This window comes from Myotis brandtii, unplaced genomic scaffold (assembly GCF_000412655.1).
Source record: "Myotis brandtii unplaced genomic scaffold, ASM41265v1 scaffold187, whole genome shotgun sequence".
Classification (NCBI taxonomy): domain Eukaryota; kingdom Metazoa; phylum Chordata; class Mammalia; order Chiroptera; family Vespertilionidae; genus Myotis; species Myotis brandtii.
The window spans coordinates 2,539,290-2,552,936 of record NW_005356944.1 but is presented as its reverse complement, the minus strand read 5'-3'; the positions used below and the strand labels follow the sequence as shown (position 1 = coordinate 2,552,936).

Here is a 13,647-nt window from a genome sequence, read left to right as displayed (position 1 = left end):
CTAGCCACAGGCACTGGTAGGGTGGGACCTCACCCCCAGGGTTTTTCCTCCCCTAGCATTATCACTGGTTATATGCTAACCCAGACCCCCTGACCTTTCCTCCCTAGAGATAACATCTATGCCTCAGTTGTATTTCAGCTCCTGGCCCACAAACAAAACCAGCCCGCTGACCTCCGCACCAGCTGCATTTGATAATGACGCCCTGCCCTGGTGCCAGCCAATCAATCAGTGGCAATCACAACCCTGAATGGACACACCTGGGAGGCTACTGAATATTATGGAGACCTTCCCCTGGGACCTTCCCTAAAATCCCCGGGAGCACGCCGTGCCTTTCCCTTTCCCTGCTCCCTCCCCTTCCCGCCCCATCCTCAGGTGAGGATTACCTTAGCTTCCTCACTCCCCAGTCCAAGGGCCCCTCCTTTACCTCTAGAACCTGTTTCCTAAGCCCATTTCTTCTAGGAATTACTTTTTCTACCTCTGTAATTTACCCAATAAATGTTCTCCTACAGTTTGGGTCTGAGTTCTTTTCTAGCCAGAACCCCGTTACTGAGGTTGCGGAACCCAGGTTTGGTCTGACCCCATTGGTCAGACACCTGGTGCCGTTCCCAGCGCCTACAACAGGCCTAGGGCACATGGCATTTGTAAAATACTTTTTATCTGGCCATTTCTTCTTCTTCTTCTTTTTTGGTGGTGGGGATGTGTGTGTGGGGGGGGAGTTGGGGTGAGAAACTGAAAGGAGGAGAGCCCAGGGTGTCTACAGTGGCATTGGTTGGGCCAGAGGGAAGCTCTGAGTGGTGTCACCCCTTGGTCACATGACTTTACGTTGTCACATGACTCAGCTCCTTCAGCTGTTGGGAATACCGGAAAAAAGTTTGAAACTTTCTCAGCAGCTTCCCGCCCCCCATCACAGGATCTGGGGCTTCGTGTGAGCTGGTCCTCCAGATCCTCCTCCTCTTCCCCTTCCTCCTCCTCCTGCCAGCTCCCCAAGGTAGTTCTGGCCCCAGGTGCCGGCTCACAGCACTTTACATTTTGGGAGCACACCCTGGGTTCCTTCTTTCCCCACACGATGTTACAGATTCTGGGGTGGAAATTTCAGGGACCCCTCAGTCCCCACCGGCCTCCCTAGGTGTAGCAGAGAGGAAAAAGCAAGCCTGGGTAACGACATGGCCCCCGGGAAGTGCGTGGCCAAGACGGTTCCTTTGATCTCATTCCAGCCCATCATAATCGTAGGAGGTGTTCATTGTACGGCCAGCGTTCAAACCCTAAATTCTGACCCAGAACCATAACAAACTGAGCACAGCACGCCAGACTGGCCAGAATGGTCAAGTCACCGGGCCATTCTGAGCCTGCTTTTTCTTCACTAGAATTTTAGGGTGGCATCGCTCAGTGGGTGACAGCTGGTGGGAGTGGTATGTCACCGAGAGTGCCCCAGGCAGGAGCGATGGAACAAACCTGCTCACCTGGCCTGCCGGCCAGCCTCGGAAAAGGCTCCTCTCCTTGGGCCCTGCTGCCCTCTGCTGGTGGAGGTCCAGCCGCCTGCCAGTGGCCATGGGCGGTCAGGAGCCGGAGTCGTGACTCATCGTGTGTCCAAGCTCCCCGCTCACTGCTGCTGGCCCTTGGCTTTCTGCACTTGTTCCCTTAGCTGTAAAGTGGGGATTTAAGGACAGAATGAGGTAGGACGTGCAGAATGTCACCTCCAGGGCCTGGCCAGACAGGACTCTGACGCCCTTCTGTTGGGCAGACAGGAGAGTCCTAGAACAACCCTGTTTCAGATGCATGGGTGCGGTGGGTGAACTTTTGAGTGGCTGTCTTTCATTTAGTGGGAAACACCTCCCTGGTCCTCCTACCTCCACCTCCCATCCTGTTTATCTCAGTATCCGGAATAGGCTGCTGAGTGACTATTGGACGCTGCCCTCCCCAGCTGCTTGTGTCCACATTGGAGCTCCCATGGAGGATGGAGGCGTGGAAAGCAAGGACGACGGCCTTTCACTTTCCCCAGCCCCCGCCCTGTGCTCAGCATGGACCAGGCTTGGTGTCTCCTCTGCAAACATGAACCCTGAGGAATTCCAGCCCCAGCCCCCTGGCTCCCCTCACAGGGTCCAGCTGGCCTTACAAAGAGCCTCATACTCCAAGTTCACTCCCCTCTGAGGCTCCCGTCCTTGCCACCAGGAGGGTCTGAGCTCCCACCCCTTCTCCCAGGGTGTGGCGACCCAGATTGGGAAAAGGAGACCAATATCCAGCCAACAGGTCCGTGCTTGCTCCTGCTTTGCAGAAACTGCAACAACCTTGCCGAGTAAATAATGACCCTCATTTCACAGTTAACAACTCCAGTTAGCAGTTAATGCTGAGTGAATACGCACTAGTTTCGTGAACTCATTTAATCCAACCTCCAAGAGGTAGGTCCTACAATTACCCTCATTTTCCAAGTAAGTGTCCTAGGGACTCCTCCAAGGTCACAGAGCTGGTAAATTGCAGAGCCAGGATTTGAACTCAGGAAAACCTCATACTTTCCAAAATCCGACTTTAATCAGAAGCATTTAACTTGGAGGTCAAGCCCTGGAAGGTAGGGTGGGTGGTCAGACAGTCAGTTTTGGATCTCTCTCTGCTCCTCAGCCTGTCACAGACTTTGTCGACTCCCTGATTCCTATGCCATTGGCTTTGGGATGACTTCCTGGGGACCAGGAGTCCTCATCCTCCACCGGAGCAGGAGGTCAGAGAGAGCAAAGAAGGTGACCTGATGTGGGGCGATCTGCCAGCCACCACCCTCTCCCCACCCCCAGATGTGGGGCCCAGGGTGCTGCCCAGGCAGAGGGGAGAGGGAAGCTTCATGACTCACAGAGTGTGCCCCACCCTGTCCACCGACGATGCCAGGGAGTGGCCTGTCCGGAGGAGTGGCCTTGGGGTCCCTGCCTCTGCCCTTTGAGGCCAGGCGGAGGCAGTAAGTTGAAACGGAGACTGTGGTTTGTGGCTCTCAGCCCTGCTGGCCTCTGGGCTTGCCTTTCCTGGCTCCCACGTGTCAGGCTGTGCCTGCCCTGCCAGGTGGGGTTGTGAGGAATTGAGAGAGAGGTTTGGCAGCTGAGGAGGAGGATACCAACCAACCCTAACAACAGCCCTGGCTCTCAGCGGGTGTATCCGAGTGCTCACTGTGTCCTCCTGCGACACCTCTGATGGCTGCATGTGGCCTGCAGCTGGAGACCAGCCACCGGACACCCCCGCCTCTCTGCGTGTCTCTCATGCAGGGCAGAGGCCAGCATTCTTCCCTCCCTCCTGTGTCCCCACCCTTCTGGCAGTCCATCCTTGCCACCCAGAGTCACCTGGCCTCGACTTGTGGTGGCTTGTTTCTGGTTTCTGGACGACTGCAGCTGCCCAACTGGTCTCCCGCTCCCACCTCCACCCTCCCAGACACCTGGTCCCGCCGCCACACCTGTCATGTTCAGGAGTCTAAGCTGGCCTCTCCCACAGCACAGGGAGAAAGCCCGGCGCCATAGCCGAGGGGCTGACACAGGCAGTGGGTGCCTTGGTGTGGGCGCAGTGAGGCGGGGTGAGGAAGCCGGCAGATCCAAGGGCTTGCTGGAGAAGGTGGCGTCTGAGCTGGACCCTGAAGGACTCAGGGGTGAACAGGCAGTGACTGGGAGGGAGGATGTGCCAAGGTGGGGGGACAGCCAAAGGCTTGGAGGCTGGTAGGGGTGTTAGTGCTCCCCGGGGTGGCTGGGGTGTCAGAGGTCCTGGGCAGCCAATGGGGAAGGTGGGCTGTGGTCAGATGCAGGAGAGTCCAAGTTCCCGGCTGCAGAAGTTGGACTTCCTTTTCGGGGCAGGGCTGTGACTGTGCTCCTGTGCGCCAGGCACTGCTTGAGGCACAGGACATTCCAACTAAACCAGCTCTAGGGAGGCTGGCCACCCCGCTGGGCGACAGACAGGACCATGACACATGGTGCCGGAGCTCTCCAAGAAAGTGAAGGAAGAAGCTAAGGGCGGGTTCAAGGGCGGGGCCTGGCTCCAGGCAGTTCCACCCCAGCGCCTACACGGGGTGGGCGCTGATCCACCCTGTCACATGCGTGTAAAGGCATTTTGAAACAAGAGGCGTGCCACAACTGACAGGCGATGTCGTTTTAGTCCTTACAGTTACCACTGGGCAGGGCAGGAGTCAGGGGCCAGGTGTGAGCCTGGCCCAGGTGGGGGTGGGAGTGGTCCTGGGACCACCAGATCCTGCCTGAAGGAGCGGAAAGTGCAGCCCCGCGAACAGCCGCGAGGTGGCCCAGGCTGCATGGCCACTCCTGGATGTGCGGGCCAGGGCTGGGCGCGTGGCGACTCCAGGACTAGCCCTCCACAGGGCAGGGGGGCCCAGGGGACCCCCTTTCTCAGGTCTCAGGGGGATTTCACTTCAGTCCAGGGATCTCAGCCCCAGCACGAGGGCCTGGCCTCCGTGCTGACCATGGGTTTGAAGGGCGGTTCGGTCACAGCCTGGGAACTGGGCCCAGCCTAGCCAGCTGGGAAGAGGTCAGCGCCCAGTTCCGTCCTGCGCTGCTGGGCGAGCTGGGCAGGGAGGGCCCACGCTGTCAGGTCAGCACGCAGAAGCTCCGGGTGACCCGCCGCCAGTAGTTGCGACTGCGGCTGCTGAGAGCCACCTCGACGGCCTCTTGGAAGACGGCTTGGACGTTTTCTTGGAGCCGCGCCGAGCACTCCAGGTAGGCCACTGCTCCCACCGACCTCGCCATCTCCTGGCCCTGACAGGGAGAGTGACGGCCGTGAGGTGGGGCTGCTGGGGCACCTCCCAGCCCTCCTGGCTCTCCTGGGAGTTTCCAGGACAAAAGGGGGAGGTGAGTGTTTCTAGGCTCCCCACGGCTCCTCCCCCTGGCTCGACAAGTGCTCTCATGGCTTCTTCGGCTTTCCCGCCTCAGTCCTGGGCTAGGTCTCTGCCTCTCAACGTACCGACTAACTTCCCAGGTGTGGAGCAGAGAGGGGCCTGCAGACTGAAGAGCTGGGGTCTTTTCTGGGCCTGAGGTCCCCCACCTGTGATGTGTGTGGGGGGTAGAACTATCTGATGTGCACATCACTGTTCTCCCTTCCACAGCCGGAACCTTCCGAGGCCTGCAGACTGAAGAGCTGGGGTCTTTTCTGGGCCTCAGGTCCCCCACCTGTGATGTGTGTGTGGGGGGGTAGAACTAGCTGATGTGCACATCACTGGTCTCCCTTCCACAGCCGGAACCTTCCGGAGTATTCTAGGTACCACTTCCGAGCACCAGCAGTCTCTGATCCCTCCCTCGCCCCACACCCGGGGGAGCTGGACACCTGGCTGCCTGCCGAGAGGCCCTGCTGGTCATCGTGCCCGGAGGCTCCCTCTCCCGGCTCCCCTGCCCCTGGGCTGGGTTTCCTACCCTGTGGTAGGTCACGGGCTCCAACTTATTTTTCCAGAGCTTCTTCACCAGGGACCTGTCCTTGCGCAGATCCGTCTTGCAGCCCACGAGGATGATGGGCACCTCCTTGCAGAAGTGATTCACCTCTGGGTACCACTGCGGGGGAGGGCGTGGGGGGTGTGTGTTAGCCGTTGGGAGTACTTCCGTCTCCGAAGCGGGGAGAATGGGCTTTCCTCCTGCTCCCCACGCAGCTCGATCATCGGTTATCAGCACAGCCAACGTCCAGGGAGACCCGTCTTGCAGCCCACGAGGATGATGGGCACCTCCTTGCAGAAGTGATTCACCTCTGGGTACCACTGCGGGGGAGGGCGTGGGGGGTGTGTGTTAGCCGTTGGGAGTACTTCCGTCTCCGAAGCGGGGAGAATGGGCTGTCCTCCTGCTGCCCACGCAGCTCGATCATCGGTCATCAGCACAGCCAACGTCCAGGGAGACCTACTCTGTGCCAGGCTCTAAGACTTCACACCTGTGGACTCATTAACCCCCCAGGTCCCTATGAAGCGGCGCCCATCGTCCATCCCATTATACACACGTGGTAGCTGAGGCCCAGAGAGGCTATATAACTCGGCCTGGGTCACACAACTGGAAGTGGCAGGATTTGGGCCAGTGCCCTGCTCCCATTCCTGCTAGAACCCTGCTTATCTACAAGGTAAGGGCTCCCATGACCCCCTCCTCAACTGGGTAAAATATGTAAGCAAACAGGTGATCCTGTGAAGATAAAGCAGCTTCTAACCTGACTGCGGCAGCTGTTGGCTTGTCGGAGGGAGCCTCTCACCGAGTCTGCTGCTCTTTGGAATGTGAGGCTCCAGGTTACTCAGGCTGGACTACAGCCCCGAAGCCTGGAATCCACAGCCCAGGAGGGCATGCCTGCTCTGTGTGTCCGTGCAGGAAAAAGTGGCATCACACGGCTAGCTCCTGGAGCCACAGGGGGCCCATGTGGGGTCCTGGGCAGACTCCCCACATCCCAGCCCCCCACAAAACTGCCCCCAGAAAGGGTCTCCTCCGTGACTCCACGCTGCTAAATCCAAAGTGAGTCCTCAGCCCTCCCACTCCCTGAACCCTGACACTGGGAATCATCGCACCTTCCTCCAAGACCGGGTCTGCACTGCGCCCCAGAACCCCGCTCTCCTGGTTCTTCTCGGGTCTTACCAGCACCCCCTTCTCAAAGCTGTGGGTGTACTTTTCCTCTAGCTGCTCCTGCCCTCCAGGTGACCACCCCGAGTCCACGGCTCTGTCCAGCCCAGCCCAGCCCTCTCCTGGGAACTGCAGACTCAGACTTCCACCTGCCTACCTGCCACCTCCACTGGGTTGTCCTCCAGGCCCCCGCCTCCCACCTCCCCACTCCCAGCTTGCTCCTTCTCATCTTGGGAAATGGCAAGTCCCCCTTCCAGTTACTCTGGTCCAAGTATCTTTCTCCCACCCATGTCCAAACCACCTGCAAATCCTGACGGTTCTGCCTTTCAAAGAGATTCAATATCCACCCACCTCTCACTACCCCCTCTGCCAGCACCATCCCAGCCACCACCACCGCATCTGGTCCCCAGTGCCTAGAACAGTGCCTGGCACATAGATGCGCTCAGTCGTTACTTCTGAATGACTGCGTGGAGCAGAACGCTTGGGTTCAAATCCCCGCGTTACCACTGCAATAGATGTGTTTCTTGGAGCAAGGGATCCAATGTGGGGATAATAATAGTATCTGCTCCCTAAGGTTGTAAGGGGGTCAGATGAGTAAGTAGATATGTGTCCAGAACAGTGCCTGGCACGTGGTAAGTTCTAATGTTGCCACCATCGTTGTTACCATTACGAATGCTGTCACCGGCTGTGCTCCGAAGAAACCTGGAGCACGCCATTCACAGCGAGGCCCCGACACCTGTGCGCAGCTTCTGGAACCCCTGACATAACCGGGGGGCATCCTGGGAGACTGCTGAGAGGCAACAGCCACACAGATGGGGGGCTGAGAGCTGCTGGAAGCTGACTGTTCATGTGGCCTTGGTCAGGCCCAGGCAGGGGAGATTCAGGGGCCCTGGGCCACCCAGCATTCTCAGGCAGGGTCAGTGTTCTGAGTCTGCAGTAGAGGGCAGGTGAGGAGCACTGGCCTGGGAGTCAGAGGCCAGACCCTCCCACCAAATCCCTGTGGAACCCCTGGCAAGTTGCTGCCCACCTTTGGGCCGGGTTTCCCCATATATATGCCAAAGGCACTGGCCTTGATGTCATCCAGGGCCTGCTGAGCTCTGAGAGTCTGCTGGGTCCAGAGAGGGTGGTAGTGGGGAAAAAAAGAGTTGGGGTGGAGCAGTGTGGCCTGGCTTTGGGGGCTCTGCCTCCCACCCGCCAAGTACCTACCCGGTTAAAGATGTTCTCAAAGCTGTGTGGGTTGGTGACATCGAAGCAGAGGAGCAGGACACTGGCGTCAGGGTAGAAGAGGGGCCGCAGGCGATCATAATCGACTTGTCCTGTAGAACAGGTGTGGTCACTCCCTCCAGATTTCCTGCCCACTGTCAACACCTCCCCAATATCAAGCCCTGGATCCCACTAGAGCGCCCGCACGTGTGTGTGTGTGTGTGTGTGTGTGTGTGTGTGTGTCTGTGTGTCTAGTTCTGTTTCTCAGTGTCCAACACAAATTTGGCACTTAGATTGCCATTCCACATGAATGTGCCCCTTGGGCAGTGTTCCTCCCCTGGCCTGCCTGCAGGATGTGCCAGCCTGGCCTGGGTAAGACCATTTGGAAGGTTGGGCCAAGGTAGAGGCCCAGCCTGGAGGGACTGCTTTGCCCAGGACTTGGGGCATGGGGTGAGGAGAAAGGCAGGCGGTTCCCCAGCAAAGATATCTTTGCCAATCCAAGGTAAAGGGGCTGCTGGGACTGAGGTTGGCTTTGAGCTCTGATGTAAAGATGACTCTGACCCCTTGTGTGGGCAAGGTCAGGAGGCTGGAGGGCAGAGGTCAAGGTCAGGCAGATCTTACAGAAGCTAAGCCACGGTGGAATGCTGAGGCCAGGAACAGTCCACCCCTTGAGAGCAAAGAGCTCTGGACTCTCCCTTGTCTCCAGGACATGGCCGGCCGCCCTGGGGTGGGGGAGGCAGTGGACACAGGCACAGAAGCAAGGGGGGTTCAGTTCCTGGGGGCCCTAATCCTGGCCCACACCTGTCCCTTGGAGATTGCTGGACCTCCCCGGTTCAGAAGGAAGGGAGTGGGGCTTGGCTCCCAGCATCTGGGCCCCTCCTTCCACCCTGTCCCTCCCTGGGCCCAGCACACTCACCTGCTGTGTCCCAGATTTGGAGCTCCACAGGTTTGCCCTTCATTTGCAGATTAACGCTGAGCCGCTCAAACACCGTGGGTGTGTAGCTCTGAGGAAGAAGGGGGCACGGGGAGGTTGTGAGGACAACTTCTGAAGGGGAGCAGCCCCAGTGCCAACCCAGAGCCCAGGAATGCCTGCAGCACTGCCCTCACTGGGAGTCGGCAGAGGGTGGTAGTTTCTAGAAGTAGTCTGGTGGGGTTGAGGCCTAGAGCCACCACTTCTCAGCAGTGTGCCCGGCAAGACACCGGCCCCCGGCCTTCCCTCCTCGGATGTAAAGTGGGAACATTAGGAGCGCCCAGCACAGCGTGTTGCTGCAAGGCTTCAGTGAGACCCTCCACACAGAGCCCTTAGCACAGGGCCTGGCACGAAATAAACACGCCACACATGCCGGCCACTGTTATTTTTATCTTTGTCCCCCTGGACAGGGGACGGTACCATTTCTGAGCCTTCCTGCATGCTGTCCCCTCCTCCTGGAACGACATTAACCCACATTTGTTCGTCCGCTTATTCATTCATACATTCGGTCATAATACCTTCTCCAGGTCCAGTTCTGGACACTGGGAACAAGAAATGAGCAAGACTAGTGCCTGTCTGCAGAGCATGTTGTCCTTTGCCTTTCAACCTCTCACAATCCAACCAAGACCCCTGCCCAATGCCACCTTCCCCGGGTCCCCTCCCACGGGTCCTGGTTTCTGCCCTTCTTATTTGCCTTCTCTGGGCTCAAGAGAAGGTCACGCAGGACAGATTCCCCTTTGCCCGGGCCTGGAGCTTACTCCCTCTCCCTAAAGGTAGGGTGAGTGGAAATAAGACAGGTTTTGGCCCTTGCCGGTTTTGCTCAGTGGATAGAGCATCGGCCTGCAGACCGAAGGGTTCTGGGTTCGATTCCAGTCAAAGGCACATGCCCGGGTTGCAGGCTCAATCCCCAGTAGGGGGCATGCAGGAAGCAGCCAATCAATGATTCTCTCTCATCATTGATGTTTCTCTCTCCCTCTCCCTTCCTCTCTGAAATCAATAAAAATATATTTTAAAAAAAGAAATATAGGACAGGTTTTGTACACAAACGCAGGAATCAAGGTTTTCAAAACTCCGCCACACAAGCCCTCTGCCCGGAGGGGCCTGCTGGCCGCTGTAGCTGGGGGTCCCCAGGCCTGGCTCACTTGCTGAGGGCTGCTCAGGGAAGACAGCCAGGGAGACCCTTCCTCCCCCCACTTCCCATGCTGGGTGGGGCCTGCCTGGGACTGGCCCTCTGAGTCAGGCCTTCTCGGTGGTCTGGGTAGGTGCAGTCCTCCAGGGCACTTGGGAAGCTCCAGGGGGAGGGTGGGGGAGAAAGGTAAGTTCCGAGCCGGCAGCTGGGGCAGATGGAGACATCGAGGATGGCCCTGGGGTAGGGGCTCAACCCACTCTGGACTCTAGTCACCTCTCACCCCCTCTGCTAACAGAAAAGCCTCCAACACACCTCCCATGCCTCTCTGCCTGTCCAGGGCCCCTCTCCTTTGGGCCCTTGGCCTGGCGGGGGACAGTGTGATATGGTGGCTAGGAGCACTGCTTAGGACTGGCTCTAGCCCTCACCAGCCGTGTGACCTTAGGCCAGTGTCCTCACTGGTTAAAAGAGAGGAGTGTCACCTCACAGTGTGACGGGGAAGACTGGAAGACTGTCCGCCACCTAGAAAGCTGGTTGCCAGGGACAGTGTCCACAACAGCCGCTGTCAATCCCTTCAGCTTGAGCCCCTGTCCCCACCAGCCTGTAACTGGAGGGCACGATGCCTGGTGAGCTCCGAGCTTGGTCACCCACTCACCAGTAGAGGGGTCCTGTGCAGGCAGACACACGTCAGCACTTTGCAAATGCCTGTGGAGATAACATGTCACCCACATTCTCTAGGATTTACTGTGGATGTCCGTTTACCCGCACCATCGCTGATCCCTGCGGCCTTGCAAAGTCAGTACTATCCCCATTTTCCTGATGAGACACTGAGGCCCAGAGAGGGGAAGTGACTTGCCCAAAGTAACATAATGGACAGCTGGCTAAAGATGGAGGCAGGTTTGTTCTCAGCCACCTGCCTCCCCTGAGGTCACCAGCCCTCGGCCCTGGTGTCAGGAGTGAGCGGGGAAAGTCCCATTCTATGACGTGGGGCTGGGTTGCTCCTCTCTGACTAGTAATTGTCACCACCCTTCCCCTACTCTGGAATGTTATCCTGGAGACGCTGTCTACATCTCCCCTTGTGTTCTTTGAACCCCCAGGCAGGGTCACTCTGTCCAGAATGTCAATAGCACTTAATCTTATCTGTTGAGCTGTCCTCAGCCAGGAAGGCAGGGCCCAGCCTGGGCTCGACCAGGGCAGGGATGACTCAGGCTTGGGTCTGCCCTCATGGGGCTCCCAGGCGGGGAGATGGATCACAACAGAATGGGGACATAGCTCAAGAGAGGAGTCAGGCCTGGCCAGCGTGACTCAGTCAGTGATTGAATGTCGACCTATGAACCAGAAGGTCACGGTTCGATTCCCGGCTGGGGCACATGCCTGGATTGTGGGTTCAATCCCCAGAGGAGACATGCAGGAAGGTAGCCAATCAATGATTCTCTCTCATCACTGATGTTTTTATCTCTCTCTCTCTCTCCCCCTCCCTTCCTTTCTCAAATCAATACAAATATATTTGAGAGAGAGAGAGAGAAAGAGAGAGAGAGAGAGAGATATGAATCAGGGGCTTCCCTGGACAGCATACCCCTGGCAGTCCCTGTGTGGAGGAAGACTCAGCTGGCTCTGCTGTGGGCTCTCCTGTGGGAATGGTTGCTGCCATAAATGTCAGCCAGGAAACCCTTGCCTCAGGAGCTCTCTTACTCTGCTCCCCCTTCCCCTGAACCCCAGGTTGGGGCATAGCCAAAGGTCGCTGAAGCCCCTCCAAATCCCAGCCTGCTCTCTGCTCTTTGCTGCAGGCAAGAGGCCTGGGAGATGGGGCCCCAAGTCTCCTAGCTCCAGGCTCTCTGGGCTTGGAGGACTGCCAGGAGGAGGCATCCAGGGTCAGGAGCAGGAGAAGGCTGGGTCCGGCAGGCAGAGCACTGGGGGCTGCGGAGAGTGTCCTGGTCAGGGGTGGGAGACGGGTCGTAGGCCAGCACTGCCACTGCTGGGCTCTGTGCTCCAAGGGAAGACTGCCTCCCTGGCCTCAGCTTCCCCACCTGTAAAATGAAGGCCTTTCCAACTCTTAGATCTTGTGTTTCTTTTATTATTGTTGTTAATCCTCACCTGAGGATATTTTCCTATTGATTTTTAGAGAGAGTGGAAGGAAGGGGGAGAGACAGAGAGAGAAACATCAATGTGAGAAAGACGCAGAGATTGGCTGCCTCCTGCATGAGCCCCAACCGGAACTGGGGATCGAGCCTGATCGAACCCACGACCCTTCGGTCTGCAGGCTGACACTCTATCCACTGAGCCAAACCGGCGAGGGCCCTTGTGTTTCTTTTAAATGAGGAGGCCTCTCTTGTGTCTGGAGGCAGAAGGGTTCCTGTGAATTCAGGGCCCCTAAATAGGGAGGAGCCTAGACAAGGGCAGGTTCATCCCCCAGTTGACAAACACGTCCCCCTTCCCCTTGGCCAGCTCATGTGTCCTTCAATACACACATTTCATCAACGGTGAGATGCTCAGTTCCATACTGTAACCTCTCTGTAACTGGGGTGGGTCTCACCATCAAGGACACTGGTGGTGAGGCCCCACCCCTCCCAGTCCCTCTCCTGGGCCCCGCAGGCCTGGCCCCTCTGGGGTGCTCTCCCCCCTGTGCTATAATTGCTGGGTTCTCCTGGGCAGCATCTGGGGGCCTGGAGACACATTCCTCACAACTTAAAAAAAAAAAAAGTGACTGGCCAAAGGAAGTGACATCAGCTCTGTAAACCACAAGCATCAGCTCGATGCTGCCACAGTGGAAAGAAAGGTCTGACACGGTTACTAGGCTTGGTCTCTTCTGCCCCCGCCCCCCATCCATTTCCCAGCGCCTGCGCAACCCAGGGGTTTGCAGGGCACTGGGAGAGGCAGGAGGGAGAAGAGACGCCAAAGCGAACCCATGGCCCCCAGGAGAGGCGGCACGGTGGGTGGGTCCGGCCCTTGTCCGGGTGCGGGGCAAGTCCGCCTGGACAGTCAGTGAGCATGCTGGTCAACACGCCTGAGCACCAAGGACACGCCAGGTACCCAGTGGGGTCATCTCTCAGCCTTCCTTTAACTCCACCTCTCCACCGCCCTGGCTCCTTCCACCCCATGAGGTTGTATGAGGAAACTGAGGCTCAAAGAGGCTAAGCAAGTTACTGAGGGCCAGAGGAGTGCCAAGGTGCCAACCAGCTGTCTGACTTGACTATGGTGTGCTCTTACCCTCCAGGGCAGAGCCTGGAGGGTGGGGGGTGGGGTGGGAGGGGTGTCCACCGCAGGGGCAAAACTGGGGGAGAAAATAGGATGTTTCCCAAGAAAGACATTGGCCATATTTAGTGAGTCCTTCCTGTCGCAGATTCGGCGCTGAGCAGGTGATCTGTATTGCACTCTTCACAGAGACCCTGGGCGGTGGGCACCATCACTAGTCCTATCATGCCGCTAAGTACACGGGCATAGGGAGGGTAAGGGACTTGCCCAAGGGCACACAACTGGAAATGGCAGAGTCATCACTCGAACCCAGGCAGCCTGGCTCCAGAGGTCAGCTCCCCTTAGCCAGGCGGTGCCACCAAGGGCTACCCCCCAGGGTGCCCTGTGACACCCTCCCAGGCAGATGCCATTCTCCCAGACGGTATCATCGGGGCCCGCCCTTCCAAAGGCAGCGTGAGAACGGCGTTTAACCCCACACTCTGCGGGGAGACCCCGCGGGAGGCAGCGTGGGCACACATCCAAGGCAGCTCCCGCACAGACGGGACACCCGGGAGCCCGTGCGTGGCCGTGGCCAGGGCCCTGGCACTCACCTCGGGGAAGTCCCCCTCGGC

General features: G+C 58.1%; 1 protein-coding gene across 1 annotated transcript; it reads right to left on the bottom strand.

Annotated features, from left to right (window-relative positions):
* Positions 1–2,363: 2,363 nt before the first annotated feature.
* RHOD (ras homolog family member D) lies at positions 2,364–13,641 on the bottom strand. Its single transcript, XM_005864316.2, has 6 exons — positions 13,627–13,641; positions 8,665–8,752; positions 7,752–7,861; positions 5,647–5,710; positions 5,376–5,446; positions 2,364–4,724 (listed from the first exon to the last, which is right to left on the bottom strand). Exons 2-6 carry the CDS (start codon positions 8,705–8,707, stop codon positions 4,557–4,559), a joined length of 456 nt encoding a protein of 151 aa, XP_005864378.1. The 5' UTR covers positions 8,708–8,752; positions 13,627–13,641; the 3' UTR covers positions 2,364–4,556.
* Positions 13,642–13,647: the final 6 nt, after the last annotated feature.

Excerpts from the sequence above, each read along its gene's own strand:
- RHOD (XM_005864316.2), bottom strand. The coding sequence starts at position 8,707 with ATGAAGGGCAAACCTGTGGAGCTCCAAATCTGGGACACAGCAG. Across the intron at positions 5,447-5,646 it reads CCTCGTGGGCTGCAAGACGG|ATCTGCGCAAGGACAGGTCC; the intron begins GTCTCCCTGGAC and ends GCTGCAAGACGG. Across the intron at positions 4,725-5,375 it reads AGCCCGTGACCTACCACAGG|GGCCAGGAGATGGCGAGGTC; the intron begins GTAGGAAACCCA and ends TCTCCCTGTCAG.